The following is a 19,761-nucleotide window of genomic DNA, read 5'->3' as shown; positions in this document are numbered from 1 at the left end:
TCAAATATTGAATAAAAAATACTTTATTTTTATTTTTTACATTTATAATAAATTGTGCATATATTCTAAGAGATTTTTCCATAAAATTATTATAATGTAGAGAAAAAGCATTATACATATCAAGTATATAGCAATACAGTATGTGGAAACAGAAAAAAAACCTGATGAGTCCACTTTGCACACAGATGTAGCTGAGCATATGTTAGTTTTGTAATCTAAAAAATGTTACTTTGTGCATAAGGTGACATAGTTTCGATTAGACAGGCCCAATCACAAGCATTCTGGCTTCTAAGTTCTTCAAATATTTATTGGAGTTACATTTAATGTTCTACAAATCAGCCTTTGCTTGAAGAACAGATTTTTTTTTCTGTTCCCAAATCCACCCCCAGTAGATCAGTTCTAAGACGTCACCACACCTTCCAATTGAAAACTGAATACGAACAAGAGCAATATGACAAATACCGTTTAGCCAAGACCCCTTCATAACTTTGATAATTGAAATAAACTTTAGGAATGCTGATGAACAATTAATACTGTGTTTCCCCTAAAATAAGACCCTGTTTTATATTTTTTGAACCCTGAAATAAGCGATTGGGTTTATTGCCATGCGCTCAAAAGCCCAATTCGGCTTATTATCAAGGGATGTCTTATTTTGGGGGAAACAGGGTGAGGCTAGGGAACATTGAATAAATAAGAAGCATTCACGTTGGTATTTACAATAGCTTTTTTTGCAACAGTGCAACTGCTAAATTATTTATGCAAATCATCATAGTACATCCATTCTCATTTGTTGCTTTTAACTAAATAAAAATGACCACAATCTCTGACTTCCTTCCCCCTTCCCATATCTTTTCTGTCTTCTTGAATATATTCCTTAGCCTAAGGCAGCTTATAAAAAGCTTGCCTTGGTGAAATGGTATATTTGATTTTTTTAAATATATGAAAATAACTGCTGGGTTCAGTTAATTACAAGTTCAGCATTGCTGAAATGGTAATAGGCCAGTCTGTTCCCCAGAATTAAAGCCACTGGATACTGAGTGTTAGAAAAGATTGGAAAGGTAATGAAATGTATTTTTAAAGCACCGACTTTAAGCTAAAATACAAGTTTTAACATTGTGAGAGAAAAAAAGACACTGGGATATTTCTACCAAGCTTAATTCGAGCTTTCTGAGAGGATTACAGAGGTTTTTTGAAATAGAATGAAAGAATATATTAATAAGGACAGCAGCATATAAAAATCTGTTACCATATGCAGACATGAAATTTTTTAAAAAAATATAAAATGTATGTGTGAATTGAAGCAGCCTGGTGCAGAAAAGTCATTAATACCAGAAACAGAATGCCATGACTGAGAAAGTCCTCCCCCCCACTTTCCCGCCATAATTCACTTGTACGTTAGTAGGAACTAAAATTAGTGACTGCATAATTTAATTACTGGATTAACCCATTTTCTGAATCTGCAGATTAGGTTGAATCATAAACAGTCAAATGAGCTGGGTTCATACATGATCAGCCACCAAAACACTAGCCAAGGTTAAAAATGAGCAAGTCCAATATGCTGTATAAATATAGCTGTTAAAATTCACTTATCTGGTTATGCATATTTATTTTTTACTGTAGCCGGTGTTTTATGATTCTTGATACTGACTAAAAACTGCTATGACTTTATTTTTATTTTGTTTACAGAGGTGGGATTATATGCACGCTGTGGAAGGCAATCTCTGATTTTCGAGAGAAGCACACTTGTCCCTGAGCACAGGCATTCTTCCATCTCAACACAAAACAGGATCTTTCCTGCAGGATTTTTTTCCCCAAGAGAAGCTGTTGCACTTTAATCCAGTATTTGTTTACTGTTGCTAAAGAACACTGCAGCTTTCTGGCTGCAACTATTCCTATTCTTCTTTAAAAAATGGTCTCCAACATTAAATATTATTTTATCTTATATATTTTCAGGAATCTTCTCCTTTTCTAACATAATATTTAACAAAATTAGTCCTATCCAGACTACTAGCCACATTCACATAACATGGTTGACCAAGGGAATCCTGAGGTACTTAACTGAAACCCCTACACCAGTTGTGCATGATCACCAGCGACCTAGTGTAGAGCTTCAGTCACTGCATAGAGCAGGGGTGTCAAACTCACGGCCTCACGGCGTCATCACATGACAATCGGGACTTTTTCCCCCTTCGCTAAACTGGGCGTGGGTATGGCCAGCGCATGACGCATCCAGCCCAGGGGCTGGGAGTTTGACAGCCCTGGCATAGAGGGTCACCGAGGTAACATGCCCTGCTTGCTTCCTCCTCATGAAAATCAAAATGTAAAAAATTAGCAAGGTGAGAGGTGAAAAGGAAAATGACAGAGTGACTAAAAAAGCTCTGATTTTGCAAGGCCTTTCTACGATTTTATCTCTGTATCAAAAATAGGGAAAGAGAGTTAGTGCTCTATTAATCTTTATCAAATCCATTTCCTTATCTGCCTACAATTGACTAGAACTTTAGCCCCCCTACAATTCCCAAGAGTTAGTTGATTAGATTACAGTATTCACATAATACTTCAGTCTCCCTTCACAATCAGTTAAACATATTCTGTATACAGGACTTTTGTAAGGTTGTATACAACTCTGTATTACTAAAACAAAATCGAATGTGAAAATTAACTTTACAGGTTAATGTTTATAACCAGGGCCTGTGTTAGGCATGGTGTTTCTGGGGACCTTAGCTTAGTTGGAATAAGAGACATTTGTTCATTTGTGAGAGGTTTTGGATGCAATCCAAAGCATTCTTGAAGTGAAAGGTTCATGGTATTGCAGACAAAGACCCATGAGTATTGCCTTTTGAGGACTACATGTTTTGCTTAAGATCCTTGGATGTTTTTCTAAACTGAGATGGAAATCATAAGTGAAATGATAATGTAGAACATATTTGATAGTTTTTCCTTGTAGTATGCTGACCTTTACACCACTTGGTACTTAACAATTCTTTCTTAAATGTCACATTGTTTTATTTTTAGTAACTTAAATCCCAGTCTACGGTGTATTTGTGTCTTTTTTAGTGTTGTTTATGTATTATTGAACTGTACCAGTTACATATGCCTGAATTACATATAGTACTGTTAGCTTGTTTTAAAGCTATCCATTGTGATACACATTTAAGAAATAAAGAATTATACAAAATGTGGGCATATTTCTTGATTATTTTAAAACCAAATTAACAGTTTTAAAAACGAAGGAAATTAAGATGATGGTAAAATGAATGAAAATAGAAAGAATTACTATCTGGAGTTGCTGTAGTATACAATTACACAGCGATTATCAGGGATTGTATATAATACTCAAAACGGTTATTGATTGAAGAGTACAACTACAAAGGTTGCTGGTGAGTTAACACAGAAACATTATTATGATAAATATATATGGTGTGATAATATATTGATGGTGAATTTATTTATTTTTAATCTTTGCCCTGCTTCCTTTTTGGAGTGTACCCAAGTAATATGCCATTCAAGATCATATTCAATTCTGGGCCCTAACGATTGTATATACATGTTTGCACACCTGTGCAGCTGCAGTCTCCTCAGACTTTAGAGTTGTGTTTCTTTAACAGTGGTACAGGGTATCCATAAAGCCAGTGTTGGTGGTAGGATGAGATCTGGCCCCAAATCCTTACTTTATTTTTTCCTTAGGATTCTACTTTCGGTCTGCTCCCATTTAATGTCTACATGAAAACCACTGGGGAATATCTATCAGTTCAAGTGTAGATATCGTAAGCATTTCAATGATATTTACTTTACACGTAATACATTCTCCATTATGAGCTATGAAATGCCATCAAGGTGGTCTCCAGACTGGGATCTGGCTAGGAAAGAACAGATCGCCAAACAAGCAAAACAGTAGATGTAGGTTTTGAAGTCCTCTGGTTTTGCAGACTCTTCATGCCCTGCAAACACTCCCACAAATAAAACTGGTGTGTAAAATAAAAATACTAAGAGGCATACTAACATTTGTTGGATGAATTGATCCTAAAAAACGTTGGAAAAAATATTTAAATCGTAAAGAATCCTTTAAGCCCATAACAATGAACAGTTTAAGACTGCCTGATCCATTTTAATCTGATAAGGATTGAAAGAACAGGAAGTCTATTTAAAATGACTCCTAATCGAAGTGCACTTCCTGGTGAAAATACTGTGCCTTATCTCTTCGACGTTGTTTCAATATCATTTATGATGCTTTCCTTCGGTTGGAAGCTGTAGTTGATTAACTTGCTACCACAACCGCCCCTATGGAATAAACGTTTTACCATTATCAGCGCGCGTTTGACCTCCCTTGACTTTGACACCAATTCATTCAAAAGTTCACTGCTCATCGTGTCTATCGAGTATTTTTTTTGTAGATTTCGGCCAACGGATTTCCAGTTTAATTAGCAGCTGCTCTTGGCTGAGACATTATATTTTGCACGCGGTTTTTTGCTCGAGCTTCTTTGCGGACGGTTTTAGATATATATATATATATAAAAGAAATATATAAAACCGTCCGCAAAGAAGCTCGAGCGAAAAACCGCGTGCAAAATATGTCCCCGCCAATGTATATATAACCGGCGATGACTTAAGAAGCCACCAAGGGACGCTAAAATAAATAATAAAAATATAGGGAATGATATTAGTGAAGCCGCAGACTCGAGGAAAGCAGCCGAAAAACATATATGAAATCGACACTGGTCAGAAAAACATATATTAAGCAGACCTATCGCGTTCGGTTTCAGATGGAGAAACCTTTTTGTTTTTGACAGCAAATCCCCCAGCAGTTGCATAAAAGGAAACATTCTGCCATCGACGCTCCTCCACCTTTGAATGCCTCTCGAGGCTAAGTCTGCAAACAGTCAGGGAATCGGCATTGCCTGGAAGCACGAAATGCTTATCCGGTGTTTTTTTCCCGGGTTGCACGGTTGTCCTGAACCCCAAACTAACAAAAATATAGTTACTCCTGGAATTAAAAAACGGCTTGTCCGTTTGTCATTCGGCAGGCGGAAAGCTTGAGTGCGTGGTTTAGCAGCCATCCCCAAAACTGCGAAGTCGGATATCTCCCCACAAGGAGCATCGGCACGTCGCTTTTCTTGTCACCCTTGACATGGCCGCCAGAGGGCGCTTTGCAGGGCGAACATATCCCCGGGAGCCAATCCTTACTTTGATCTCCCTCAGCCGGGCAAAGGCAGCCTGCCGTGACGCGCGCGCGCGCGCGCGCTTGCTTTCTCCGTCTCACCTGCCCGGGCCACGTTCCGTCCTTCCCTCCCTCCCTCCCCGGGGGTGGGGCAGAGAGGCGCTGCTGGGGCGGGGCGGCCGAGAGTTCTCCGAAGCGAGATGGCGGAGTCGGCAACCCCCGCCGCCGCCGCTGCCGCCGCCGCCGTCCACCAACAGAGCGAAGCTCCTTCTGCCGCCGAAGCAGGTGCGTCCACCCATCTCCCGCTCCCTTCTCCCCTTTCCCGAACCGGTGGCCCCGGGAAGAAGCGCACCTGGGAATTGCAAGCTCTCTCTCTCTCTCTCCCTTCCCTTTCCGGAGACCGGTTCGTCCGGGACCGTATCCGGATGTTATGGAGAAGGCGGAGGGCGCAGATACTTGTAAACACCAGGTGCGCTCCGAGCTGGTGGCGCGCCAGTCATTCAGCAGGGAGAACGCAGCGGCGCCTTGTTGTGTTATATATGTGGTATATGTTATGTTATATATATGTTATATATGGGAAGGAGAACTGGCCCTCCGTTGAATGGTGATGGTGATGATGGTTCGTGGTTTGCAACTTTATTGTTAACTCGAACTGCGATGCTGCTTCGGATGTCATCATCGGGAATAATAAAAAAATAATAATAATCCCCAGACTAAAGGAAAGTGTGAATCTCCAAAGGGAATTAATGGCTTCGCGAATGAAGGCAAATATACCTGGATAATGTTGCCAGGATCCGATCTAGGTCGATCCCGGTTGACCGACCCAGATTGGATTCTGAATTAAATGGCTTGTGTGACAGAAGCCCTGGAATAAGGGTTGTTGGTTCCGTCTGATGTCTCGTTTCCCCCCCCCCCCAAGGTATCTTATGCCTTTAAGAATTAATTCAGTAAACTGTATGTAGTCTTCTATTACAGAGATGCCAGGACAGGGAACTCAAACCTGTCGAAAATGCTTCTGTACTACCTTGTCTTGTGCCTCTTAAAGGAAGGCCTACAGAGGAACTATCAAATCCAGTGGGGATTCCTTCTGTTTATTGTACTGCTCAAAGACGTTAGATCAGATCCCCATATTTCCCTGGAATCTTAATATTTATTTTGGTCGAATCTTTATTTCAATGGAATGTTAAAAGAGTGGAATTCCCTGTTATTGATTCTTGAAAAAGGGGGACAAATTGTGTAAACAAAGGCAGAAAAGGCTGTTTCATCTGAAATTTGCCATTTCTGTTCAAAAGCAGGCTTGCATTCAGCTTTGTAGGAGGAAGGTAAGCAGACACCTGTCATTTGCATTGAATTGACCATAGTTCCCCAAAAAGGAGTATGGTATATATGCTTGTGACTCAGTCCTGTAGGTGGAGCAGTGGCTTTATCCTGCCATGTTGTAATGCTCAAGATGACTTGGCATGGATAATAAAACGTAATGTCTCCCTGGTGCAATTTATATTTCAATATCATCACCTGATCTTTTAAAAGGAATTGTGGCTTGAGGTTGGTTCATCCTTACTGTCACATGGATTAATTTCCGCATACGAGCAAATCAGCTTTATAATTCTTCCCATAGAAACCATCTTTATCACAGAAGATGTCACCACTCCACAACTGGCTGTTCACAACTGACTTTAGGCTCCCATCTTGAAATAGACAGGACCACCATATCTGGGGTACAAACATTCAGATTAGCACTTTTTGTATTCTTTACTGCCTTCTAGTGTCTGACTGCTGTTTTTGCAGCCGAGATATGAAAACCTTACCTGTAAACCTATTTACTTTGTTTATTTTTCTTGTTCTATTTAATGTGGCACCATTCAGACATTCTAGTTATAAGCAGCCTTAACTGAGAGAAACAACTTTGTAGTGAGCCTGCTGAAGACTACATATTCATTTCCCCCCTCATATCTTCCTTGAGGGCTTCTCAGTGAATTTGAATAGATACTCTGGAGAAACATGAGAATAAACTAGAGATGGTTTTCATTTTAATTAATGAACTGGGTGTTTGCAGACTTCATTCTCTTCTCTAGCTTTACAAGAAAATAAGTCACTGATATTTTTACTGACACAAAAGTTCAGGTTTTGAAAATTTGGAATATAAAACCCAATCAGACTGCCTCATGTCAGACCTTCCATTTGCAGTTCATCCTTACTCCATAGATTTGTGGCTCAGTAGTGATTTACAGCACTTTCTGCTTTTGGTAACTTTGCATTTAATTTTTAAAATATTTATACAGCGCCCTAGTTTAGGTCATCATCACTAGGATCTTGTGCTCATTTTTCTTGCAAGGTTTGTTTTAACTTGGTTGGTAGTCCTTGGAGAGTATAAGATTTTAGCACAGCAGTTTCTATAGAGCGTGGTTAACCAGATTTGAAAGCTTTCTGCTAAAAGGCAGGTATGTGTTTTGCATTCAAACTGCGTGTATGGAAATATATGCTTGGATAATTCGCTTGGAATGACTCATAGCAATAAATTTGGACTTGTATCCAAAAATACAGTTATCAAAGCTGTGCATACTGTGTGTGATTAATGATTGGACATTTTAATTTGTGCTAGCTTTCAGAACAGAAATAGCCAATTCCATGTTCACTGTGTTCTTGTTTTAAGTGTGGCTAGCATTACAGATGGTTTGGGCATCTTTGTATTTCCGTGTTTACTCCTATTCATGCCATAATTATATTGGTGAAATCAAATATTGAAGTAAGCCTTGCCTTTGTCATTCACTATTTCGTTTGTGTGCTGTTCCATGCTTTGGGAGGATTTTTAATTTTGGCATACAGAAATTGTATTATCATTAAATAAAACACAGTCGTTTTCTTGAAACAATTTCCAGAGAGGTTGAAAATAAAGTTTTGAATAAGAATGTTTAGGAGAGGGAAGGTAATATAAAACGCAAATAAAAATCAATACATCTTAGAAAGGTCTTCTCACCCAATCAGGTAAATAATTATAACTATTAATTTGCCCTTTCTGTTCATCACATACATTAGTCAAACTTTTTTTTTTTAATGAGAAAGAGAAATCTTGCCACTGCTGTGATTCATTTAGTGTCAAACGATGCTGCTAGTATAAATACGATACAAAATGTAGAAGCGATAAAACCCTTACACAGAAAGATTTCAACTCACTTTTGGATAGGAGGCGAATGATATAGAAAAGTGAAAGGACTGTAATGGCATGAGACAATGGGATGTCATATGGCTTTGGTGAAAAGTCTGATCCTTGGGATCAAAGAAAGACTTTCAGAAAAGGGTTTTGCTCAAGATTTGTGTAGACTAGGGTCAGGAATCAAGTTACATAGTGAGACAGCCTAATAATGTTATAAGCACTTCAGAAGGAATAGAAATGGAACTAGGGCATTAAGATAAGATTCACACTTCCTTTCTTTTTAAAATCCTTAATGTGGAAAGAATGAGAGGTTAATTCTGCCAGATACAAGTATGCATTAATAATCTGCTGTTATGCAGAGTGAAATACCCTGTGATTCCTAACAGTGCATAGCATTAAGCTGATAAATAGCTTGTTTTTCTGCGTTTTTAGTGCCTTTCTTCAGAAGCAGATGAATCTGAAAGCCAGTATTAGGGGAAGCAATTCTGTAAGCATTTAAATTTTGGGATTTGAAATAATTTAATCTGTGTATCAACGTATTTGATCCATCCAAAGTGGATTCAGTTAAACTTGTATCTAGAATAGCTGACTTCTCAGCCCTGGTTATCCTTTTCAAAATTAATGTCCATCTGCATCACTGGGCTTTGTAAGAACTGAAGACTCTGGCCGTACTTTGCTATGTAAAATATGGTGGCTGGGAATCTGGAAATATTGAGAAGCTAAACCCTAGAAGGCTGTCTGGACAATGGGTTGTCAGCATGTCCAGCCACCCATTATCCACTGCAGAATACAATATCCTACAGAAACGCCTCAACTACAACATAGATGATGCTAATCAGAATTCTTAGCAGCCTTAGAGGCAGCAATTAAGGCTTGACACAGAGACCCAAGGAAACATGAGGTAGACATCACTCCTCATAGCAGAAGAACACAAAATCAGAACCAACTCATAGCAGAGAACAGAACAGCTCTCAAAACCTAAAGCATCATCATCATCCCAAAAGCCAAAGCTGAACCTATTTATTATGGACAGATCACAAATGTATCTAAAAAAACCCAAATAATTATTGGAAGACAAACCTACATCCCACCCAGTAAGCACCAACCCAATAGGCAAACCAAACAACTTGATAAAAAGAATCCTTAACAACCTAACCAAGAAAGATCAAATCACAAAAGGAGGACGGTGATACATAAAAAGCAGTGGATCCATTCCCCACGCTTCTATGACACCCCAAAATACACAATCCTGACATACCTCTTTGTCCCATTGTATTGTTACCTGCAATCCCAATGTATAACACAGTTAAAGAATTTAGGGAAAAAAAGTTTGGTCATTTTAGAGAGGGAGCAAATATTCTATCAATTCTCAAGTACAGTTCCTCCAGAAAAATCAAAGACCTAATAATAGAAAGGATTGTGGTTTCATTCAATGTCACAGCACTTTTTAGATCTAAAACCCAGAATTAGCAAAAGAACCCATGGCAGCAGTACTTAAAAACTCACCCGAATCTAAGCAAATACACTAAGATCTAAATACCCATAATCATGGACCTCATCAGTTTCTGCCTTACTACCCACTTTCAGGTTGATATACAAATATATGACCAAATCAGAGGAGCAACCCATAGGATTACCACTCTCAGGATTCATAGCAGAGACTGTAGTGCAGATTTAAAAAAAAAAACACCTATACCACTCCCATATATACAACCCAAAGTATAGATCTGATATGCAGACCACACTTTTGTCATAATAAAAGAGGAACAACTAGAGAAGACACATGAAACAATCAACAACATCTTCAAAGGAACAAAATTCACATTGAAAGAAGAAAATAATAACACATCATTCTTCCTGGATATCTTCATTAGCAGACGAAATGACGAGAAGTTTAGAAAGATATATCTATTCAAAAATGAACCACACTAACCAAGTACTCCTGTACTCAAATAACAACTCAAATTCCCACAAGAGCTGCGTAAGAACATTATTCAGATGAGGACAAATGCATTGCAGCAACACACAACACCAGAAAAAGAAAATATACAACATATTTCAACTAAATGGTTATCCATGCAACTTTATCCAAAAGTGCCTGATCACTCAACCTACTGCAGCAAAACCAACACAAACAATGATAAAGATAACACTGTCATACATCAAAAACATCTCAGAAACAATCAACAGACTATTATAACCAGCAACACCATGGCATACAAACCAATTCAACCTGTCCAAAGTATTTTAAGTAAACCAAAAGGCCCAGCAGCCCAGGAAGAAAAAACAGGACACACAACATACAGCGTTAGGACTGCTGCAGCCATTATATAAGAAAGATAAACAGAAGAGTAGCAGAATACATCAGAAGTGTGTCAGTAGACACAATGAAAATTCCTTAATTTCACATGGACGGACTTAATCATAGTTTCAATCAGCAAACTGTAAAGCATCCTAGTCCAAGCTAAATCCAAAAATGTCGGAAGTTCTTGGCACTCAGACAAATTAACCAATATGTACACACCATTCAAAAAAGACAATAAAAAAGCTAAAAAAGAAACAAAAAGACAGAATACTTCCTCTCCAATCAATCAATACTTAGATAAATGGGAATTAACTCCAGGATTAACAGCAGCCAACAAGCAGCAATCAATACCCCAATCAAGGAACTACATCAGACAAATAATCAAGCAGAAAACAATTGCCTAAAGAAGGAAGTACCAAGGTGAAAACAACATCCCCATCAACATTGACAGGGCAAGCTACTGTACAAAAATAGGAGGTAAACCCTACTCCCTTCTAGCACTGAAATTATTAGCTAGCTGGCTAATGAAATGCCTGCAAGTAAACATCCACACTCACAAAGAGCACCAAGGACATTTGTTCATGGCAACATCGGTTTTAACAAGCTTCCACTTGTGGATATTCCCACAAGAGGGGAAAGGGAATATTATCTATTCTCCCTTCTTCTTGAAGTTTCTTTTGTCTTCCAAAAATGTTGGCAGAATAGTATTAGCAATATTGCAGAAAACATTTAAGAAATTTAAACAGGAAGACAGATGGGATGTTAGGGGAAGTTCAGAACAATAAGATGGTTTGACTGTTTTGAACGTTGTTGGGATTTCTTTGCTGGACGCCTTTAAACAGAAATTTAACAGCCATAGGAAAATTTAATTTCTATGTTGTGTAGCAAGTTGCATTCAGAAGCCTAAATATGTTGTTTCATATTTGATGAAAGTAAAAATTGCATCTTAACATATGGCTCTGCTTTGATTTAATTTCATGCCTGTCATTAACATGGTGGCTAATGCATTTAAATTCTTATAATGATATGCAGAATAGTAAAATCTATTTCTTTGTAATTCTGTAGTAAAAGCAGCTTAGCAGTTTGGTTTTTGATTTGATTAAGCTTCTCTTGATCCCAGCTTACGTGTCTTTTGTTAATGGAACATTTTGAGAAAAAGCAAATACAACCATGTTAAACGAACTAGCCAGTGAATGCTGGTACCCCTTCTAAAGGAGGAGAGGAACATTCCAACTAAGAGAGTGGAAGTCAGATGGATTTCACTAAATCTGGTGAGCGCATTTGGAATTTTGAAAGATGCTGTTGAATGCCTTTCAAAATAGCTGTAATCTTGATTTTGACTAGGGGGGATATGACTATGAATTAGAAATCAGCTATTTTCCCCAAAAGCTGCCTGTTATTCTCTCCAGCCCTTATTTCTTGATGCTATTCTTGTTTACTTTTTTGTTTATTTGTTTTCTGGGCATGCTTCCTAAGCCAGGACTGGGCTCTAATAATTTATCATTTTTATTTTCAAAGAATTGTAATGAGGCCTATTTTGATGCCTAAGTCATTCATGGAAATAAAAACCTTGCTGAAGGCTGGTACTTTGCTTTATTATTATATTATTATATATTGTATAAAGTTGTATACAGTCAGGTGCAGTGAAGAAACTGTAGGTTAGATACGGACTCCTAAATTATGCAGTGGTTCCCACAACAGTCTGATTTGCAGTTTTTAATCTTAAGAATTGTGGTTTTGCTGTGATATTACAGTATGTGTTTGAGCCAGAGTGAGAACATTCATGTTATTGATACACTGATGTCACAAACACCTCTCCAGTTCCTAGAGCACTTTTGTAATTGCTTTCTAAACAGTTCTAGGTTTTTTATAAATAAAGTGAAGAGATAATGAATGAACATTACAGGATGTCCTTCAGGTACAACTATTCATTCAGCAACTGTTTGAATTTACGATTGCACTAAGCAAAAGGACTTATGACCAGTCCTGGAGGTTCCGACTATTCCAGTGTTCTTGGAGTCATGTGAACAAAATTTGGGCGCTTGGCAGTCAACTTGCACTTGAAAATGCTTGCAGCATCTTAAAATCACGTGGTTGCCATTGTTGACTTTCTCTACTGGTTTTCCCACAAGCAAAGTCAATAGAGAGGCCAGCTGGGAACTCACAAGTTGCTTGAGTAAGTATCCCCGTTTGCCTTTCTTTGTGCACACACAGAGCACCCTCCACACCCCTTTGCTTACTTGCCAGTGTCCTCTTTCCCTTGTCTCCCCGCCTTCACACACAGCCACGCACCCACCAACATCCTCTTTCCCCGGCCTCTCTGCTTGCACGCACATATCCTGCACCTTTTTTTCCCAGCCTCCCTGCACTCACATACACATATGCATGTACAGGTACTCCTCAACTTACCACAATTCATTTAGTGACTGTTCAACGTTACAACAGCACTGAAAAAGTTGGCTGATGATCATTTTTCACAGTTACGGCCTTTGCAGTATCCCCGTGATCATGTGATCAAAATTCAGATGCTTGGCAATATTTATGACTGTTGCAGTGTCCCGAGGTTATGTGATCCTCTTTTGTGACCTGACAAGTAAAATCAATGGGGAAGCCAAATTCACTTAACAACCGGGTTACTAACTTATCAACTGCGGTGATTCACTTAACAACTGTGGCAAGAAAAGTCATAAAATGTGGATTAATAAAGAAGCAGCATGACAGGGAGTCTCAGGTAAGGAGTCTGGGAGTGCTGCAGAGGGATGCGGGAGGCCCTTGGAGACCTGAAGCACATTGTGTGCAAGTTAGAGGGGACTGCCGCAGTGTGGAACGAGCTCTGGGAGGTTGCGTAAAGTATAGAGTGCGTGCATGCATGTGTTGAAGTGCAGGGAGGATGGGGAAGGAAGGCATAGTGTATAAGTAGTCCTCGACTTACAACCACAATTGAGCCCAAAATTTCTGTTGATAAGTAAAACATTTGTTAAGTGAGTTTTGCCCCATTTTCCTGGTGGTTACAATGACAATCAGGTCTGCCTGGATTGCTGTCGCTAAGTGATGTGATCACATGATGTTACGACTGCATTGCTTAATGATGTCAATCTCAATCTCAATTGCTATTGTAACTCAAGGACTATTTGTGCGATGTTTTATAGTTCATCTCAGATATGAACAATACTGATATAATTCCATAGCTGAGCTCACATTAGGCCAAGCTTTGCTTGACTACTGCCATTAAGAATAAGTTGCTGTGTTAGTTACACTAAGTTTAGAAACAACTGTGTTAGGCCTTATAAACACTAACAACATTATAGCTGCATGGGTTGCAAAAATCTAGATCGGGCTGTCAAACTCGCACCACATGCTGGCCATGCCTACACCCAGTTTAGCAAAGGGGAAAAAAGTCGAGATACATCACGTGATGCCACCGTGATGACATGAGTTTTAAACCCCTGATCTAGATGATCTCCATAAAGCAGTAATAGAGATCCAGAGCCCTAACTCTGCTAATATCTAACAGAGAACAAGCAACACCATTCAGAAATTTATCTGGATTTTTGCAGTACACTAAAACAAATTAAATGGACCACATTATAGAATTTGAACCTGATTGTCAAGTAGATTATGGCAGAAGAAAGTGTCATTCATCCATTGGGAGGAACCTAATATAACTTCTCTTTATGTTAGGAGGATCTATTCTTCTGATTCACAGTTATAACTTTGGTGATGCAATTTTTGTAAAGCAATACTGAATTCTTAGAATATAATATCCAATCATAAATGCACTGTTACGCTTGGAGAATAAATGCATCTTACCATTTTGGTTTATTTAAAATGAAGCAAGTGCAGTAAATATAAGAAGATAAGTTATCAATTTCTTCCTCCTGTTAATATAAATCATGCCTAAAACAGAGATTGATCTTTTTGTCTGAAGTTATAGGGAAATTAAATACAGGGTATTAAATACAGAATTAAATACAGGGTATTAAACACAGAAAATACAACTGCAATATGCTTCAGAATTAACCAGAATCTGGTTTTAGATTCAGTCATTGTGTTTGGGTGTTGGCACAGTATTTCAGTAAGCACTGACGAAGCCACAAGATGGAGCAACTGGCAAACAAAATTCCATTAGAACAGGAGGAGAAAAGGTAGTTTCTAAGTAGAAGGCAAACCCAATTTATGCATCCATACTATTTTCTTGACAACAGTGTGGAAATGATTTACTTTCGAAATGTTTTTTAAATTTCTTACTGTAGTCCACAACTCTGGTATTTCCTTTAGTATTTTACCCAGCTGCTCAGCAGGCCTGACTATACTTCGTACCTTCCAACCCAGATGATAATCAGCTAGCTGAAAAAGAAAGCTATTCCTGTAAATTATGAATGCCATTCTTCTTCTTTATGGGCTACAGAAATGGGTCTGGTTAGTTTTAGCTATATTTTTGTCTTAATAATAGACTCTCTCTCTCCTTCCCTCACTCTCTGTGTGGGTGCATAGAGATAAAGTTTTGGCATTTTAGCTCTAAAACATGGGTAGACTCAGTTTAGGCAATCCAAGGTAGGGATTGTGGGAACTGAACTGCAACTTGTCTGAAAGGCACCAGGTTGAAAAAGGTGTGGAACTGTCTGTTTATTGCAAGTCATGTTGAAAAATCAAATTAATATGGGGCAATGCATAAACAATTGTTTAACAACTTACTAATGGAAGGTTCAGTTAGTGTAGAACAGAAGTCTCCTACCTTAATAAAGTCTGGTATCTATTTTGTCTGTTTTGTATGTTAATGATAATTGTTATCTTAAGGCTTAGTTCTAAAAAGAATATAGCAACAATGTAATTTCATATATATGGAATATTTGCAGTTTCTAGTAATGTTAAGAACAGAACAAATCACTACCGTTAACTCAAATAAGACAAATGGTACAAGATCACAGACAAAATAATTTTTTTTGTCCTTCATTAATGAGAACATGCACACACATTGCTGTTTTATCTATAATCCTGTGCATATTATTTATTTTAAAACAATATTATAAAACTCAGGATTTAAAAGAAGATTTTAATTTTAAAAAACGCATACAGTATATATCATGGAATTTACATACAGAAAAAACCCAACCTGACAACATTTTTTTCCCTTTCAATTCAGGGCCACAAGCTTGAATATAATACAGGGTAACAGGTTATAGCTGTGTCCTATTTTGAAAGGGATCTTTGTTATCTAAATAAAGTCTTCAGGCTTGTTTGTGATAACTTGAGGAGAACATGCTACTTTTAAAAATAGTAAAAAAGTTAAAGGCTTAAACTCTGGAGCAGCTTTTCAGTTGTATGCTGCTTTTTCTTCCTTCCTCCAATTAATACACTTAAATATGTATGTCCATACCACATGATTTAGGATGCCTCAATATTTCATTGTTATTATTTTATGTTATTATTTTATGTTATAATAATATTTCATGTTATTATTTTATTCCTACTCACTGCCAAAAAATAAAAAGGGAAAATCTGGGGAGGTATGATTGAGGTCAGTGCCAGAAGGAGTATCCATCAGAGCTTTAGTCATCTCTTTGTTTTTGTCCTTCCTCCCCCCCCCCCTTTTTTTTTTTTAAAAAAACCTCTCTATGAACTCTTGGTTTGATCCCCCACATGTGAATCTTTTGTAAGATTTGTTCTTCATTTGTTGCTTTCAATGTATAAATAGAAAGAAAAATAATCAAAAGAGATAGATACGAAAAGAGAAATTAAAAACCCAAACATCAAGAAAGAAAGTCACAGAATGCAGATCATTACTCTCAGACAGCATGGCCATTAACCAGGCTGCTAATGAAAAACTTGGGTAACTTATTGAACGTTATGCAGCAGGTTAATAAGAGACAAGGAATGAAAGAATAACACCAAATCCAGGCCTTAATTCCCCAGAGGTGCATTCTGCCTTCAAGAAGTCATCCATCTGCATCTAAGCCACTGAACCGTGATCATGCATCTCAATCCTTTCTTTATATAAAGAGGATTTATGGAAGGGAAAGCCTCAAGGGTCAGCACTAATATCTTGATCGCAGCAAGACTTTGCAATTGAACAATTCTATTCTTCTGGCCAAGGGCAGGTTGTGAAAGAAACATATACTGTATGTTGTGTCTGAGTCTAATGTGTGTGTGTGTGTGAGAGAGAGAGAGAGACAGAGAGAGACAGAGAGAGAGACAGAGAGAGACAGAGAGAGAGACAGAGAGAGAGACAGAGAGGGACAGAGAACGAATGTATGTGTGTATGAAAAAGATGAAGACAAAGTTTTTTCAGAGGGCTTTGTGGGTCAAGGCCATAAGGTTATATTTGGGTTTTATTTATCTCTGTATTTCTATATCTAATTTGTCTTCCTAGTATTTTTCCACAAGTGCTGGGTCTGCTTTTTTTTAGATCAACTGAGTATTGATTCATTGATTGCAATAGGCATTGACCAACTAGCTTGTTGGCCGAGACTGACATTATGAAAGAGTGACTGGCCCAAAACTATCCAGTGGGCTTTCTTGCCAAAAGCAGAACTAGAACCCAGAGTCTCCTGGTTTCTAGCCCCTGGTGCTAGACCAATCTGCCTCTTGCTTTGTCTTTATGTTTCTATATTTTATTGCATTTTCTTACTTTTTGAGCTATTGAGTGTTTTGTGACTGTGGTGGGATACAAATTTGATTAATAAAATAAAGAGAGAGAGAAAGCGAGGGAGGCAGGGGAGGGAGAGAGGGGGGGAGAGGGAGAGGGAGTGGGTGATCCAGATTTGTGGATCTTTGTGGACAAATGAGAATTCTTTCCAGAATTCCTAGAAGTTTGGAATTTAATGGACATGAACCAAAGCTAGCTTTGTTGTGTGTGAGTTTGCATATGGATAGCCACTTCTATTTTTGAGATTTAAGCCACGTGGATTCTATGAATATTTCTTGATCTAGCCTAATCCCTTTGGATTTTGTCATCCCATCTGTCATAGTATTTTTGGTTATTTCATGCTTGCTGGAATGATGTTGGTAGGGGAAGGGAGAGTGAATATATAATTTCCAGGTACTCTGAGAAGAAAGTGTTTACTACGGACTTGCTTTCTGGTGGTATCACTGGTTATGCATCTATTTACCCCATCTCTTTTTCTGCAGTGGGATCCTTTTCACTGTCAATTTAATTGTCATGTAGCTCAAGCATCATCCTACACCAGACCAGAAAGATATGTCACATATAGGTGACATATGCTAAATATGGATTATTCAGAATGCTCTTACATCTTTCTTGCCCAGTTTACACATGTAACTTAAAATAAGCAAGGATCATCAAAAACAGTCTTGTGCAAGAGGATTCAAGAATTTTAAAATATGAATTTAAGAAACATAAAAACATTTTATCAACCGAGCCTGATTTAAAATATCATTGTTAAACCACTTTTTTCCTTCTTTTTGATCTTTAATTGCTATTACTTTGAAATTCTACCCTGTACATTTTTAAATATTTTTTTTTCAGTTGCATAGATTATAAAATAGAAATGTTCCTGATGTACTGAGAAACATTTTGTTTGTCTGGTGATAAAATTATTGCAAATGCCTTAGCCCTGGATATGGAAACGAAGTTGTTTTGTTAGGCTGCCACAATGGAGACGATAAACCAGTCTGCTTGTTTGCCTGCCTGCATTATTTTTACAAAGAACCCAAGGAGGCAAACATCTCTAACACATCTTCCCCCTCCTCCTATTTTCCCCAGAACCACAATCTTGAGAGGTGGGTTGGGTTGGGCTGAGAGAGAGTAACTGGCCCAAACTTACCCAGCTGGTTGTACTTCTGTCAATGCAGTCAATCCAAAGTAAATAATTCCGTTTACTTAGCAAGGAGTCCTTGCATTTTCTTTTATTAAAAGTAGAAAGATGAGTTACAGGTAGTCCTCAATTTACAACAGTTCATTTAATGACCGTTCAAAGTAAGAGTAACAGAGTTGGAAGGGACCTGGGAGGTCATCTAGTCCAACCCCCTGCTCACGCAGGAGACCTGTACTAGGGCTTCAAACCGCCGAACTGCCGACCTTTCTGATCAACAAGCTCAGTGTCTTAGCCACTGAGCCACCTAGTCAGGCAGTTACACCAGCACTAAAAAAAGTGACTTATGGCCATTTTTCACACTTACGACCTTTGCAGCATTCCCATGATCATGTGATCAAAATACAGATACTTGGCAACTGGTTCATACTAATGACCGTTGCTGCGTCCCAAGATCACGTGATCATCTTTTGCAAACTTTTCAGTTCAATGGGGAACCCAGAGTCACTTAACAACAAAGTTGTTGGGGGAGGGCCTTCTCTGTGGGGGCACCTACCCTCTGGAATCAGCTGCCCCCAGAGATAAGGAGAATCCAAGACCTCAGTGCCTTCCGTCATGCCCTTAAAACGCATTTTTTCAAGCAAGCCGGGCTGGCTTAAGAAGAAATTTTTAAATGTTTTAATTGGTAGTGAGTTTTAATTGGGCCAAATTTATATATCTTTTAATTGTTTTTTTAATATTTGTACTGCATGTTTTTAATTTTGGCTGTACATCGCCCTGAGTCCTCAGGGAGAAGGGCGGTATAGAAATTTAAAAATAAAATAAAAAATAAAAAGTTACTAATTTATCAACTGTGGTGATTCACTTAAAAACTGTGGCAAGAAAGGTCGTAAAATGGGACAAAACTCACTTAACAAATGTCTCACTTAACAACAGAAATGTTGGGCTCAGTTGTGGTCATAAGTCGAAGACTATCTGTACTTTGTTCCCTAGGATTAGCTCAAAAACTATTTTTGTACTTCTTTTATAAACCTTGGACATTGCATATCAGCCAAAAATCTTAAGAGTTAATACTATTTAATGGGGCTTCAGGCTTCCTTTCACTTTTCACTAGTCACAGTCTAGTGAAGTCTTCAGAAAGCACCAGAGCACTATTAGATATCGTTCATAACTGTAGTGCATGCTAATTGCTCCCATCCCTGTAATCAGTTTGAGTTCACATGACATGCTGCATGATTTTCGGTTTGAATAAAGATCAGCTCAGCCATTATGGAGTCAATGCTCACGTCTGTTGGATTGTTTGTAACCTTCAATTGAAGTGTTACATCACAGTGCAACAATTTTTCAATCAATGTATCTCAAATGGGTTAACTTA

At 38.1% G+C, this 19,761-nt stretch overlaps 2 protein-coding genes and 1 long non-coding RNA gene across 11 annotated transcripts in view; 2 read left to right on the top strand and 1 right to left on the bottom strand.

Annotated features, from left to right (window-relative positions):
* Positions 1-3,175, top strand: part of MAP3K5 (mitogen-activated protein kinase kinase kinase 5) — a 106,910-nt gene extending 103,735 nt beyond the window's left edge. For both annotated transcript variants that reach the window (XM_034418877.3, XM_087882813.1), the window contains one exon: positions 1,687-3,175. In XM_034418877.3, coding sequence (XP_034274768.2) covers positions 1,687-1,753 — 67 coding nt within the window. In that variant the 3' untranslated portion in view covers positions 1,754-3,175. The remainder of the gene's footprint in view (positions 1-1,686) is intronic.
* LOC117666297 (uncharacterized) overlaps positions 1-19,761 on the bottom strand; it is a 64,766-nt gene that overhangs the window by 43,042 nt on the left and 1,963 nt on the right. The gene's annotated exons all lie outside the window — the stretch shown is intronic.
* Positions 5,180-19,761, top strand: part of MAP7 (microtubule associated protein 7) — a 103,561-nt gene continuing 88,979 nt past the window's right edge. For 6 of the 8 annotated variants that reach the window (XM_087882826.1, XM_087882824.1, XM_087882820.1 and 3 more), the window contains exon 1: positions 5,292-5,440. In XM_087882826.1, coding sequence (XP_087738952.1) covers positions 5,356-5,440 — 85 coding nt within the window. In that variant the 5' untranslated portion in view covers positions 5,292-5,355. Of the gene's footprint in view, positions 5,441-19,761 lie in introns of all 8 variants that reach the window. The other 2 variants (XM_087882825.1, XM_087882823.1) reach the window with 1 other exon arrangement.

Source organism: Pantherophis guttatus, chromosome 1 (genome assembly GCF_059756535.1).
Source record: "Pantherophis guttatus breed Tessera chromosome 1, ASM5975653v1, whole genome shotgun sequence".
In the NCBI taxonomy this organism is placed as follows: Eukaryota; Metazoa; Chordata; class Lepidosauria; order Squamata; family Colubridae; genus Pantherophis; species Pantherophis guttatus.
The sequence above is the reverse complement of the archived record's forward strand: the minus strand, read 5'-3'. Positions and strand labels throughout refer to the sequence as shown.